Raw genomic sequence first — 15,462 nt, 5'->3', positions numbered from 1 at the left:
TTGCACTGCAAGTGCGCTTGGTTTCAGAAGCATAGACATGCGACATGTTTTCAAACGTTACCATTACTGAGCCAGTGACACCTTTTGCTTTAGTCACTATCTGATGACGCATGAGCCTCGCAATGTCCTCTCTGCATGCAATTCTGATTGTGGGCGTATCGTCGGTTTGACGAGCAAAGATTTTACCATTGCGCGCCCAAACATGCTTCCATTTGGCTTGGCGCTTCTGCGCAGTTGCCTCACCCAGAATGCGCTTGAGTTCAGGGCAAAGGTGTTCATTAACAAAAATTCCCATGTCAGAATCAAAACCAATGTCAGAGCATACCAATTTTGCAGCGCGCGCTTTCTGAAGAAAAGCGTCACGGACCTGCCTCCGATTGAACTGCACAAGTATATTTTTTACTGCCGAGTTTGCTGTCGGGACGCGGTGAATTACGTCAATGTCAGTTGGCAAAATAGAGGCATTCACTTTTGCTGCAATTCTACCTATTACCTCGGTTAGGTTCTCTAGCATGTTGCAAGGAACACCTTTAATTTCAACGTTTGTGTTTCGAGAGTATTGTTCAGCATGGAGGAGACGACTTTCATGAGCCTTCAACTGCTGTGCAAGGCCATTGCACCGACTTTCAAGTTGAACGTTCGCCTCTTTCAGTTCTTTGTTCTCCACTTTCATTCTATCATACTCTTTACTAATGAACGTCAGGCTGTTCTTCACCTCCCTCATATCTTTCCGAAAATCTCTCTCAAATGTATCTCTAAAATCTTTGAACTCTGCATGAAGTTCATGTTTGAGTTCCTCGAAAAGAGCCCTGATTTCTTTAGACATTGCAATGCAAAATACACCGTGGCAGCAGCAGCAACAGAAGGAAACCAAACGAAAAAATAAATTCAGTAAAACAGAGCAGCACAGACCTGCGTGGAAGAAACACACGATTGTGAGTACATCGTCGCTGTTTTCCGTTGCCGCTGCTGCCAAAATGAACCTTGAGCGGGAGTGCTCGCAGCTTTTGTAGTAGTCTTCTCCTCGAAGAGCCAATGGAAATTATTGTCCAGGTTACGTCACAGGCCTCCAGCAGCACGTGTCATACGGCCAGGTGACGAAACTTTGCTCATATGACGAGCTAGGTGATCAGCTATGTTACGCCGAAGAATCTTGATGTAGAATAGGCCTGCGTGGAAGAAGCACACGATTGTGAGTACGTCGTCGCTGTTTTCCGTTGCCGCTGCTGCCAAAATGAACCTTGAGCGGGAGCGCTCGCAGCTTTTGTAGTAGTCTTCTCCTCGAAGAGCCAATGGAAATTATTGTCCAGGTTACGTCACAGGCCTCCAGCAGCACGTGTCATACGGCCAGGTGACGAAACTTTGCTGATATGACGAGCTAGGTGATCAGCTAGGTTACGCCGAAGAATCTTGATGTAGAATAGGCCTGCGTGGAAGAAGCACACGATTGTGAGTACGTCGTCGCTGTTTTCCGTTGCCGCTGCTGCCAAAATAATAACAATAATAATAATAATAATCAGGCATGGTTGCCGTTGAGGCCAATTCGACGAAGGTTAGGGCTTTTGGAGGTAAGCAAACAAACACTGTAGTGCAGAGGGTGTTCAGTTGTTCGGGGCGAACGTCTGGAAGAAGAGGTAGCTCGAGGAACAGCGTACCGGTGGCACAGTCGATGAGGGCAGAATTCGTCGTCGGAAAGTTTAGCCCGGAGATTAGGTCATGAGGGCAACTGGTCAGCACGGTGAACAGGACTGGAAGTTGGCGGCCAGCAATTGCTATGCGAGCAATGCACATACCCCTGACGGCAACAGTGGAGTCATTGGCGACGCATACGGCTCGCGTGATGGCAGGCGTAAGAACGTTTTGAGGCGACGACGTAGGTTAGCGCTCATTATGGAAACTTGGGCTCCAGTATAAATTAATGTCTTCAACGGAACACCATCTACGTCTACTTCAATTAGGTTCGTGTTCGTGAGGAGCGTCAGTGGAGGATTTGGACAGGATGAACGTGATGCAGCAGTACCTCCAAGAGCTGCATGGCCTAGTTTTCCGTCCGTCGGTTTGGCGAGGAAAAGCGGCGAGGCTGGAGTGACGGGGAGCGACGGCGTTGAGGGGACGGCGATCGCACGGAGGGGCGGCTGTCAGAGACATCAGAAGTAGGGTACAGACCGCGAGGTGAATAACGGCGAGCGTCGGCGAATGGGCGAGTAGCAGAGAATGACCTCCAGTAGGGCGGCATCCAGGTGGTGTGGCAGTGGCATGATACATAAAAGATACAGATAAAAGATCACATTGGCAAGCATGATGGTAGGGTACCAGTGGTGGCTTTGGCTAACACGCTCATACATGCTGAGCCAGTCGTCGACGTCAACGTCATTTCGGGCGGAGAATGTCCCAGGATCACGGAGACTAAAAACCGTAACGTACGTTGTGGTTGGCGCCACAGGTGCAGCTGGCGACGTGGTTGTTCCACCGGAAGCCATGGCTTAGAAGACGACAGTGCGGCCGCTTCGGAGCTCCGTGGCGAGGACGGGGAACGTTCCACCTCCAGCACAATGTTACGCGAAGGACGAGTCAGTAAGACGAGCAGGTTATATTTACAACAGCGGTTGCAGCGCTGACCGGTTAGATTCCCAGCGCGAGCCCAGTTCGTTCTTCCTCCTCTTTTCTCGAGATATTTTGGCAGCAGTAACAGCATCGACTATGCATCTGCTAAACAGTTCCTGCTTCACATTGCAGATTTGCCGCCTACGAAAGCCCGAAAACCGTATCAGCATCGCTGGCGAACCGGCCTACGATAAAGGTGACGAACGACTGAGCTGGGCAACTGCGCAAAGCCGGATCGTTCCTGTTAAAACAGCGCTGGACACCAGGACCTCGTGACCAACTTACAGCTTATAAAGACGGCAATGCTCCGGAGAGACATCATTTGGCAGCAGTGACAGCATCGACTGTGCATCTGCTAAACGGTTCCTGCTTCACATTGCAGATTTGCCGCCTACGAAAGCCCGAAAACCGTATCAGCATCACTGGCGAACCGGCCTACGATAAAGGTGACGAACGACTGAGCTGGGCAACTGCGCAAAGCCGGATCGTTCCTGTTCAAACAGCGCTGGACACCAGGACCTCGTGACCAACTTACAGCTTATAAAGACGGCAATGCTCCGGAGAGACATCATTTGGCAGCAGTGACAGCATCGACTGTGCATCTGCTAAACGGTTCCTGCTTCACATTGCAGGTTAGCATTTTTTTTCTTTTGCCTCTTTAAACTCCTGAAGTTTTGCTGTCACTGCTGCCACAGTGTACCACAGTGTGTCTTTATAGTGTTTACCCGGTTGTGTTAAGGTTTGCAAGTGTGCCTAGTTAACTGTAGAAATGGCTTCTGGCAAGACTGACGCTCTGTCGGATATTGCTAAGGCCTTGGTTGAAAAGGCGCCAGCGAGCATTAAAGAAGTATCAAAGGTGCTCGTTGAGATGTCCTCTAAATTTGTTGACGCACTGGGTGACCTAAAAAAGGAGATGAACAAGATTGATGAGACGAATAACTCAGCGAAAGCTGAGCTCACTGCCATTAGACAATCAATCGGGTACATGAACAAAAACTTTGAAGATTACCGCAAAGAAATGAAAAGTCTTCGACTTGAGCTTACCGAAGTGAAAAACCAGGGCCTGGAATGCAAGAAAGAGAACCTAAGACTAAACAAAGAGCTTCAGGAAACAAAAAAGCAGCTTATTGGGTTAAAGCAGTACAGCAGGCGCAATAACCTGGAATTAAGAGGTATACCAAAGGCTGAAAATTCGTCCTTGTGCGTCCAGCTTTCTGACGATGACATTGACGTAGCTCACCGCGTCCCATCGAAGAACAATACGCCTCCAAACGTAGTTGTGAAGTTCACATCCAGATGAGTTCGTGACAAACTGTTGAAGGCAGCCAAAAAGAAGCGACTGAATACAGCCATGCTGGGTTCTCAGAATAGTGATCCAGTGTACGTAAACGAACACTTGTGCCCCGAAAACAAGATCTTGCTGGGAAAAGCCATCCAAAAAAAAACGAGAGAAAGGATGGAAATTTGCATGGGTTTCTGAGGGGAAAATACTAATGCGGAAATCCGAGAACTCCAAAGTAGTGCATCTAACACGTGAGGAAGACTTAGTAGAAATAGTTTAACTACTTCTATAACTTGCACACCCTATTCATTAACAATGGCTTATTCAATCAACGAGATTGACAATCTTTGTAGAGCAAAATCTACATCAGTTTTTCGTTGCAATATCCGTAGTATTAATAAAAACGTAGACTTGCTTTCTGCTTTCCTGTCGCTGCATGAACATTTGTTCAGTGTAATTGCAACAACTGAGACGTGGCTGCGGAAAAGTGAAACAATCAGGCTTCCAGGTTACAGAACAGAATCAAACGCGCGCGACTCACGTTCACGCGGGGGTGGCGTTGCATTGTTTGTAAAAAATAATATATCCTATAGTAAAGTTCCAGCGGCCACATATAGTTGCAATGACATTGAATCCCTTTTCATTCGGCTAGAGTGTGACGTCATCATTGGTGCAGTTTATCGGCCACCGAGCGGTAACCTCGCAGGATTCCTCGATAAGCTGGAAACAATTTTCTGCGCTGTGTCAAAGCAGCGAAATGAACCAGTGATTATAGTAGGCGACATGAACATAAACACATATGACATGCACAACCACGACTATAGCTATTTATTGCAATCTTACAACTATCGTAATTTAATTACGTCGCCGACGCGTATAACTAAGGCATCTTCGTCTTTAATTGACCACGCATTAACAAATCTAGACAAGGGGGTTACCGGAGGCGTTTACCAAGAGCCAATTTCTGATCATCTACCTATCTTTGCCGCTTTAGATCATCCAACTAGTACCGAAGAAAAAAGAAACAGCATTGGAATGAAAATAGATTACAAGCTATTACGAGAAGAAATCCTTCGCATTAATTTCAGTGAAATTTTGAACGAGGATATCGACATTGAAATAAATAACCTAATTGCATATCTTAATATCGCCGTAGATAGGAGTAATCGCAAGGGTTCGAAGGGTCGACATGGTACGCCCATGTGCCCTTGGATGACAGAGCACATACTTCAAACACTTAAGGCCAAAGAATACTGGCATGACAAATGGCGCCATAATAAAGATAATATATACTACTTACAGCAATTCAAAGTACAGCGGAATTAATCTGTCGCTGTGATTCGATCGCGCAAAAGGGCCTATTATGCTCACCTAATTACAGAGACCGCGGGTAACACAAGAAAGCTGTGGGAAATTATAAACGAAATCACAGGAAAACAACGCAAGCTAACTGTGCTTCCCGAAACCACTGATAATGACGTTGTAGAGAATTTTAACTCATACTTCACATGTATCGGTCCATCCCTGGCTGAAAAGTTTGGTGAATCAGAAAATATATCTATCTTCCAGAGTCCCGTACCTAACACTTTCGTTATGTATACCATTGAACTTGAAGACGTGATGGCAACAGTCAATAAGATGTCAGCCTCTAAAGCCTCCGGACTAGATGGTATTTCTATTCGAATGATAAAAGAGAATATAGATATGTTAGGGCCAGTATTATGCCACTTGTTTAACCACTCCGTGAACTGTTCTAGATATCCGTCTCAGCTGAAGATAGCTAAGGTTGTCCCTATCTTCAAACAGGGAGACCGAAATGACCCTTGCAATTACAGGCCGATATCCGTGCTCAGTACCATTAATACTATATTTGCAAAAATTCTAACGCATCGGTTCCACAAATTTATTGATAAGTACAAGGTTATATAGCCACAGCAACATGGCTTTCGTCAGAATCGTTCAACTTCGTCAGCAGTGTTTACGTTAACTCAAATGATTAATGAAGCTTTGCAAAATAATATACTTGTATGTGTCATATTCCTGGACCTAAAAAAAGCATTCGATACAGTTGATCACAACATATTCTTACATAAACTGCAACATTATGGCTTCCGCGGTAGCTCATTAGATCTTCTTACTGATTACCTTCATGAACGAGTACAAGTAGTAAGAATGAACAATATTGCATCATCGCCTAAGCATATGCGCACTGGAGTCCCTCAAGCATCCGTCCTGGGCCCCCTTTTATTTTCATTATACATTAACGACTTCCCACTTATTTTTGGTACAAGTGAAACCCTTATGTACGCCGACGACACTTGTATTGCAGTAACAGCCGATAACACTTGTGATCTTGAAACTAAAGCAAACGAAGAGTTGAAAAAAGCAAGTGAATGGTTCTCAATGAACAAACTTACGATTAACGTTAGTAAAACCAAGTATGTGGTATTTCGAACGCGTAACAATACCTTTCCTGCTAAATCATTAGATTTAGAAATAAACGATTTTCCATTAGACGAAGGCAATTCATTTCAATATCTTGGCGTGATTTTTGACAGCAATCTGCACTGGCAAGAACAAATAAGCGCAGTTTGTAAAAAGCTCGCATCAGGATGTTATGCGCTCTCACAAGCACGGCATAGTCTCGATACTAACACACTGCGTATTTTATATTTTGCACTCATCCATAGCCATATCATATATTGTAATGAATCATGGGGTACGACATACAAAACTTATCTTGAACCTGTACGCAAACTTCAAAAGCGCGCCCTGAGAATAATTACCCATTGAAGTTACGATAAACCAAGTCTGATTTTATTTAATAGAATGAATGTGTTGCCGTATGACAAGATACACGAATTAAAAATTGCCACGTGTGTCTTCAACATTGTTAAACACAACCTCCCTTTTCATGTTTCTATATTTTACTCACCTTATCGTGCGACCAGAAATCAAACGTGCGGTAAATTTAATCTTCCTCCAACTAAAAATATTTACGGACAACGTTTGCTACAGTTTTCAGGGTCAAAAATTTGGAATAAACTACCAGCAGAAATAAAACAAGCAAATAATTTTTCATCGGTACTTAAGAAATACTTGCTTAGCCTCAATAATGCTTTTCAATGGTAACAATCATGGTGTCCTTTCTTTTGTGTAGTAACTCGCTGACACCTGCTGAACATATCTTAGTGTTTCGATTTTGTCTAGATTAATATTGTGTGTTCATAATAATGCAGAAACTTGCCTACAATCCTCCTAACTAGTGTATTGTGATTACTTAGAAATGTTTAATAGTATAAGATGTTTTTCACTGTTTCGCATTTCATTGTGTACGCTCGTGCAACCTAATGGTATGTGACAAACATGTGTATACACATGATGTATTTTATTTGCTTTGTACTTGCAATTGTTATTCATTTTTCATTGGACCCGACACTAGCCTGTGGCTATGAGTCTAACCAGTTCTGGTATTTCTGTGTATTCTATGTCTGCAAATAAAGAATTGAATTGAATTGAAACAATCAAATACCACACGTGTGTGTATCGACCGGGTCCCGGTCGAAGAAACCAACAGCAGGCGTTTCAAGACAACAGTGAAATGTTATGTTTATTGCGCTGGGCATTTTATACCAGAGCGAGGGAAAGGGAAGAGTGGAAATAGAGGGCAAGGAAAGGCACGTGTCGTTCCAGCGTGCCAAGATAGCTTGTGCTCGTTGAACTGATACGATACATCTTCCCCTTCAACGCCGTTGGTTTGTCTGCTGGAAGTTTTGATCGTATCCCAGACGTTCAGGAGGACGGGTGTGACGCAGCGACCTTCGTTGTGGCAGAACTTGTTGCGAAGGTGGCTGCGTACAACTAACTTGTTGCGAAGGTGGCTGCGTACAACTAACTTGTTGCGAAGGTGGCTGCGTGCAACTTGCCACTGGTGCAATTGAGTCGGATGTGCGAGATTCTAGAGAGGCCGGAACCTGGCCTTCATGGCAATACTCTTCGTCTGTAGTGTCCTCAAAAGGTTCGCTCGTTGCCAAGAGGTGCTGCCGATTACGGCGTAGGGTGTTACGGTCCTGCGTTTCCACATAGAAGGAACGTGGTCCGACTGATCCGAGCACTTTGGCTTTTCGTGCCCATGCCGTCCCCTTTATGCGAACGACGTCGTTGCTCTTGAGGCCAGGAAGTACGCGCCTGTTGTGCTTGCCCTGCTTGTGCTTTCTGACTCGCGTGGCTGCAAGGGGTCCGAAGTCCGGTATGGGCGTGCGCAGATGTCTTCCTTGCAGCAGCTCCCCTGGTGAGCGGCCATCCTCCAGTGGACTTGCTCTGTAATTCAGGACGCCAAGCCAAAAATTTTCATTCGCATCCTTTGTCTTTTTTTAGAATGCGCTTTATTATCTGTACACCTTTCTCGGCAAGACCGTTTGACTGAGGGTACTCTGGGCTGGATGTGACATGTTTGAAATCGTACTGCTGAGCAAATAGCGCAAATTCATGGCTGGCAAACTGAGGGCCATTATCTGTGCAAACTTCGGTCGGTATACCATAACGAGAAAATATGGCCCCCAATTTTTGTATCACAGAACTGGCTGTGGTATTAGGCAATAGTTCCACGTCAGGGAAGTTGAACATTGAGTCATAGGCGCACAGGTAATGTTGGCCGCCGTACTGAAACAAATCAACACCAACACGGTACCAGGCTTGTGTGGGTGTTGGGCGCAAGATGAGTGGTTCTGAGTGCTGCTTATACGCATAAGTCTGGCACACTGGACATTTGTGGATCAGCATTCAGATTTGGCCAGTATACTAACTGTCTTGCTCGGGCTTTGCATTTTCCAATGCCGAGATGCCCTGCATGAATGCGCTTTAATATTTCCAAGCGCATGCTACTTGGCACTACCACCTTTGTTCCTTTCAAAAGAATTCCTTTTACTACAGAGAGCTCAGAAGCAACAGGCTTTAGCGGACCTTCCACAGCGCACCCCTGCCCAAGCTTTTGTAGTACCTGGTTGAGATATACGTCACGCTCGGTCTCACTTGCAAGCCTTGAAACGGTTCTTTCACTTAGGAGTGCCGATACTACGGTGACTCCGTGAACTTCGACGTCACTTGTGGGCGAGGCTGTGTCATCTTGAGGAGCAGGTGCCCGGGAAAGCATGTCTGCCACCACCATCTGCTTTCCAGGAACAAAAGATAAGGTGTAATTATATTTCAACAACCGCAGAAAGAAACGTTGTACTCTTGGCGGCATATCAGCAATGGCTTTTTTTTTGTATGTCAATTAATGGGCGATGGTCGCTCTCAAGGATGAACGGGTGACCGTATACAAAGTGATAAAACTTTTCACATCCGAAAACCAGCGCCAGAGTTTCCTTTTCGATTTGCGAATAGCATTGCTCCGATTCGCTCAGAGCTCTTGAAGCGTAAGCCACAGGCCCCCAGCTACTTCCGTGACGTTGCATGAGTGCCGAGCCGACACCGTACTGAGAAGCGTCTGATGTTATCTTTGTTTCTCTGCCGGGCTCGAAAATTGCTAAAAGTGGCGATTTACTGAGCTCTTTGCATATAGACTCCCACTCGCTCTCATGATTAGGCGTCCAGTCAAACACAACATCGTTTTTTAGCAACGAACGCAAAATGCAAGTGCGCTGAGAGAGCGACGGCACGTATTTGCCAAAGTAGTTGACAACGCAAAAGAGCCTTTGTACCGCTAGCTTGTTCTGCGGTGCCGGCATCTTCAGCAGAGCTTCGACCAAAGCAGGGTCAGGACGTATGCCCCTGTTGCTGATAATGTCACCAAGAAATAAGACTTCCTCAACACCGAACAGGCATTTTGACGCATTAAATGTCAGCCCCGCTTTTGCTGCTGCTCGTAACGCGTTTCTCAGCCTGTCATCGTGTTCTTCTCTGGTAGCACCCCAAATGAGCACATCATCCACATATACACGCACACCGGGCAGGCCATCGAATATCTCATTGAGCGCCTTCTGAAACACTTCGCTTGCCGATGAAATGCCAAAAGGCAGTCGAAGAAACCGGTAACGGCCAAATGGAGTTGCAAACGTGCATATATTGGAAGACTGCTCATCCAGAGGGATCTGATGAAACCCGGCGTTAGCGTCAAGGCGAGAAAACATCTTCGCGCCTGCAAGCTCCGCTTCTATGTCTTCTCGGCGGGGCATCTGATAATGCTCCCTCTTAAGGGATTCATTAATTTTTCTTGGGTCCATGCATACCCGCAACTTGTTGTCTTTTTTAAGCACGATGACCAGTGGGCTTACCCAATCTGTCGGACTGCTGACTTTTTCGATGATGCCCTCCGCTTCCATTCGCTGTAGTTCCGCACGGAAAGGTTCTCGGAGCGCCAAAGGCACTCGTCTGGCTGGCTGGATGACGGGCACAGCATCCTCGCGAAGGGTGATCCTGTACTCGCGCTGTACACGGCCTGTTCCCTTAAAGAGCTGCGGAAATCCCTCGACGACCGCTGAGCTGCTGCTCGATGTTACAGCATCAACATTCCGCTTGATAAGCCCCAAGTCCTCTGAGGCTTTTAGACCAAGGAGGGCGCTGTGGTCTTTCTTAACAACGAAAAAGTCAGTGTATATCTTACGGTCACCAATGGTAACGTGCGTCGAAAATTTGCCGAGCTGTATGATGACGCTGCCGCTATACGACCGCAGAACTGCGTGACTTGTCTTCAGCGAACCGGCTTTCGATTTTCGAAAAAGCGACAGTGGTATAAGGTTTGCTTGAGACCATGTGTCGATCTTGAAGTTGATGTCCTTGCCTTCAACATTTGCCGTCATGATCCAGTCCCGGTCACTGATAATATTACCGATGGCGACGTCCAACACATTGAAATCGTCGTTTTGGTCCAGAGTCTTAAAATCGTGCTGTACCTCACGGACGGTGTCTCTTGTTTCGCAGCATGATGCGAAATGGTTACGCCCCTTGCACAAGTAGCACGTTTTCCCGTAGGCTGGACAGCGTCGTGCTGCATGTGTTCGACTGCAGCGGAAACATTTAAAGACTTGCCGTGGTCCTTGCGCACCGCTTCGGCTCGACGATGCTGCAAGCGCGTGAAGTTCCCCGTCTGTCTTCTTCCACAGCACGTTCTCGCGTGCTGACGTTTCCGCCGCCTTGCATAGAGCAACAGCTTTATCCAGGGTAAGCAACTTGTCCATTAGCATCTTCTCTCGAAGCTTCTGGGAGTTAGTACCAAATACAATTTGGTCCCGCACCATCTCGTCCATCATCGTTCCGAAGTTGCAGAACTGTGCTTGTCTATTCAGCGCGCGAAGGAACTGTTCAAAAGGTTCAGCTTCGTTCTGGAGTCGAGAGCGGAAGACGTAACGCTCGTGAATTGTGTTTTGTTGCTCGACGTAGTATTCCTCAAGTTTAGCTATGACAGTCGCATAGTCTTGCTTGTCCTCGCCTTCGCTGAACGTGAAGTTATTGTAAACTTCGAGGGCCTCCTCACCAGCCACGCTGAAGAAAAGTGCTGTCTTCGCTGCCTCTGACCTCGGTTTTTCAGAGCATTCCGTGGCTGCCAGAAAGAAATCAAACTTTTGCCTGAACAGCTTCCACGTCCGTCCTCCGTTGGTCGCCAGGCCCAGAGGTTCCGGTGGCTTTACGTACTCCATGTCCTTGGTCTTCTGTTGCAGGCATACAGGGCTTCAGCATCCAACTTCTGACACCATGTATCGACCGGGTCCCGGTCGAAGAAACCAACAGCAGGCGTTTCAAGACAACAGTGAACTGTTATGTTTATTGCGCTGGGCATTTTATACCAGAGCGAGGGAAAGGGGAGAGTGGAAATAGAGGGCAAGGAAAGGCACGTGTCGTTCCAGCGTGCCAAGATAGCCTGTGCTCGTTGAACTGATACGATACAGTGTGCAGCAATATAAACAGTCATTTCAAATTGTAGGCTATTGTAGCCCACAATAGCAGACACAGGCTACTTGAAAGTCATTTGTTTTGCTAATGGCAAGTTTGTAATTTAAGGTACACAATGTGAATGCAAAAATGCAACGGGAAATCATGTAGCCTACTCGCCCATAACAGCGTCCACCCTGGTGGGGTCAAGAGCCTCTTTTTTGCCCTGGGTGTTATTAACAAAGAGCAAATGGCCCATGAGCTCCTTCGTGAACATACGGTGAAGCAAGGCCCTTGCAAACTTTCCTGGTCCACCATGGCAGGCTATGGTAAGCTGTGCCAGGATAACCGCCTCAATGTCCACTCCTCCAATCTATGTGAACCTGCATGTTTAGGTAAATGTTAGTAAGGCAGTTTTAAGCCTTTTAAGCACATTTACACAAGAGCCACACTGCAAATAAATCACAAAGTACCTGTAGCAGATCTAGAATGCTAGTCTTCCTTGACTTCTTACTTGCTTCTTATGTTGTCTGGATGCCACGTGCTTCAGAAAAGGATTTATCCAGCGTAAACCAATTCAAGACATCTAAGATTATTTAATGCTATTAGCATCCTTAGGATACTTCATACTTTCAGATGTCTGTCTCTGCTTTCCCGCCCATTTGTGTCACTGGGTAGTCCATGGTGTAACGGATAGATATCAGGCTGCTATGTTCAGGGGAGCCGGTACAAAACTGCCCGACCAGCTTGGGTCACTGGTACCTAATCCTTTGTATGTGCCGCCGTTCAATGAATCTCTGTCACGCCATCTTGGGCAACTGCTGCAGCTTGTGTTGGCAAGCAGCAGTAGCAGCTCAAAAAGGAATATGACTGTCGATGTTAATAACGTTACCACTTCACATTAGGTTCGCTTGCTGTGCTTCAGAAGTAATAGGCGAGATTTTCCTCTGCTGTATGAACCGTACATAAGCGACAAAGACAGTGTGCACCAACCATCACCTCATCAATTAAATTGAACGACTCACAAAGCACAGGCTGCACAAGATCCCGTAGCAGAATCAGAAGTTTGTGGGCAACTTTGAGAACATAACTCTTGCCGCCATCAACTTGCAGTCAGTTCACGTCGACGTCGGAGTTCTCAAGGGACTCAGTCATTTATTTGAGGCGTGTGATTGTGCCCTCACGCACCGTATCGTAATTATTTCTGTCTCATTAGTTTCACCATCATAAGAATGCTCATTACGTATAACCACTAATTACGAATATAAGTTGAGTCTTACATCTACTATATTCATTAAATATTTATGGAGAATACTTTGATCATGAGTTTTTGCAGAGATAATGAATGCTACAGCTTAAAGGAGCGCTGAATAAAAATTTAATTAAAGTCTGCGGTTTTACATGCCGAAACGACAGTCTGATTTTGAGGCACGCCACAGTGGGAAACTCCGGATTAATTTTAAACACCCAGGATTGCACTGCACACGGGTAGTTATGCATTTTACCTCCATCAAAATGCGGTTGTTTGATCCCACGACCTCGTGCTTAGCGGTGCACGCCAACGCCACTAAGCAACCACGGCAAGTGAGCGCTAAAGAGAAAAATAATCTCAAACGTATCTGTAAATAACCTTACTACAAAACCAAACAATTCACTTGTACCGTGACAAGAGGCTGTAGAAGGTGCAAGGGGAAATATTGGTGGCACTGCTGCCTTGAAGTTTCCACACCTGCTTCCTGTGAGATCATAGACTTTGATGGCGTTTGCTCAGATGTAGCAAATTTTATTACAAGGCGTTCTTCATTGTACTCCAAGAACGCGAAAGACCGAAATTAAGAAGTGCCAAGAACTTTTACTGAATCAAAATGACCCAAGTTTGTGGAATTACTTGAAATCCATGATGTTACAATGAGCCATCAGCATAGAAATTTGGGGGCGATACTCAGAAAATTTAACTTTGAGCTGGATTTTCTCTAATAATCCACCAAGAAATTAACAGAAGCAGATATTTAAAACGATGCTTTCTTAGTTTAAGTTGATTTAGGGTGTCCTTACACTGAATAATAGGATAAGATGCATTACTGGTTCTCAGTAAGGTAGGATTGCCATTATAGTGAAGGGCATTACTGGCTGATCCAGTGTGGAGCCCTGCCACGTCCCCCCAAACTGCCAATTTCGGTTATCTATAATTTTTAAATTTTTTATGAGCAGTGACCCGGTTTTTTCATATAAGAGACACAATGCTAATGAGATTCATGCCACACTGGCTACAGTATGTAGTGGCCGGCACAGCACACCGTGCAGCTCGGCATCAATTTTTTTGGAATTTGGCCCTTGAAGTGCAGAAAGCCCGGATTATTGTGCGTTCTTGAACCAACTTTCTCAATGGGTGCTACTATTTTTGATCTGACGCCCCTAGCAGTGCACTGCTCTATGACATAGAACATAATACATTTATATTGCTGAAACTAGAAAGACAAGCACTTATGTAGACGCATAATGTGTTCACCAGACAGAATAGAATAGAATTTATTGACAGGAAAGACAGAGAGGTCGACCTGAGCCTCTCTAGTCTGCTACTGTGTACTGGGGAAGAGGAAAGGGAGTGATAGTACTGGGATGGATGATGATAAGAGAAGTGGTGAGTGCTTATGTACAGAGCCGCTCGTCAAGCTTGGTGTCCTGCGGAAACTTCAACACTTTAGTTGCACGAATTGGAGTTGCAGTGTCAGGTCATGGACCGAGAATAGCTTCCTCCGACAGTGGTAGCCTGCCAACGCTGGCTAGGAAACTACCCCTCCTTCAAAGATGGGAGGTAGTTGCGGGTCGTTCAATTAAAACCGCGTGTACACTACCGATGGCACTGCGGCCCAGATGGGCAGCGAGAAGCAGTCAGGGGTATTGAAGCTCCGCGTGAGCAACAATCATCGCGTCTTTCTCAGCCTGTAAATCGTGTACACAAAGTTTCTGAACCCCCCTCTTATATCAGCCACATACTATGAAAAGGCATATTCTACGTTAAATCAAAAGTGACACTGAACCTTACTACCATTCCCGGTACAGTTGTCAAGACTCTCAGCTGAGTGCTTAAAGTCATCATATCTGCTGCTGAAGGCACTGTGCACCAATTGATCAATGGAGGAAATGCTTGCAGTTGCATCAGCAATGTTATTATTCTTCTCCCTGCAATGCGTTTTCATGGCATCACTGCATTTGATCATGGTGACACCAGAGAATGAATGGCCGAAGAATTCACCATTCGCGTTCCGGCTGTGGTGTCTCCCAGCTCATTTTGAATCTGAAAAATGATGTCAGTACTGATAGGTGAAGATACGATGCACCAAAACCAACAATCAAAGGAGCTAGATGGACCATTAAGCTGACATAAATGGACGGATATAAATGACTGATTAAAAACATTCAACTGTGACTGTTCCTGCCACTGGCAGTCTGAGGTGGGAAAATTATTTATTTCTAATTACTCTCCTTATTTTACAAATTATGTCTGCTCATCTACTTAACTGCTGTGGCCACATCTTCAAGGCAGTTCTTTCACAGAAAACCACAGTGTTGAATTTTTTCACTCCCCGTCTACCTGCTGCTACTGAAGTTTTGCTTACCCTCAAAGAAAGTAGTTCATAGAACTGCTCCACCGACAAAGCACTGTTCCAAGCTTGTGCCAAACGGTTATTCAGTTCACAAGGATG

At 45.7% G+C, this 15,462-nt stretch overlaps 1 protein-coding gene across 1 annotated transcript; it reads right to left on the bottom strand.

Moving 5' to 3' along the window:
- Nucleotides 1-3,454: 3,454 nt before the first annotated feature.
- On the bottom strand, nt 3,455-11,523 carry LOC140213056 (uncharacterized). Its single transcript, XM_072284193.1, has 2 exons — nt 10,162-11,523; nt 3,455-3,505 (listed from the first exon to the last, which is right to left on the bottom strand). Exons 1-2 carry the CDS (start codon nt 11,521-11,523, stop codon nt 3,455-3,457), a joined length of 1,413 nt encoding a protein of 470 aa, XP_072140294.1.
- Between the last annotated feature and the right edge of the window lie 3,939 nt (nt 11,524-15,462).

Source organism: Dermacentor andersoni, chromosome 1 (genome assembly GCF_023375885.2).
Source record: "Dermacentor andersoni chromosome 1, qqDerAnde1_hic_scaffold, whole genome shotgun sequence".
Classification (NCBI taxonomy): Eukaryota; Metazoa; Arthropoda; class Arachnida; order Ixodida; family Ixodidae; genus Dermacentor; species Dermacentor andersoni.
Note: the sequence above shows the minus strand (reverse complement) of the source record. Positions and strands in the feature narration are given on the sequence as shown.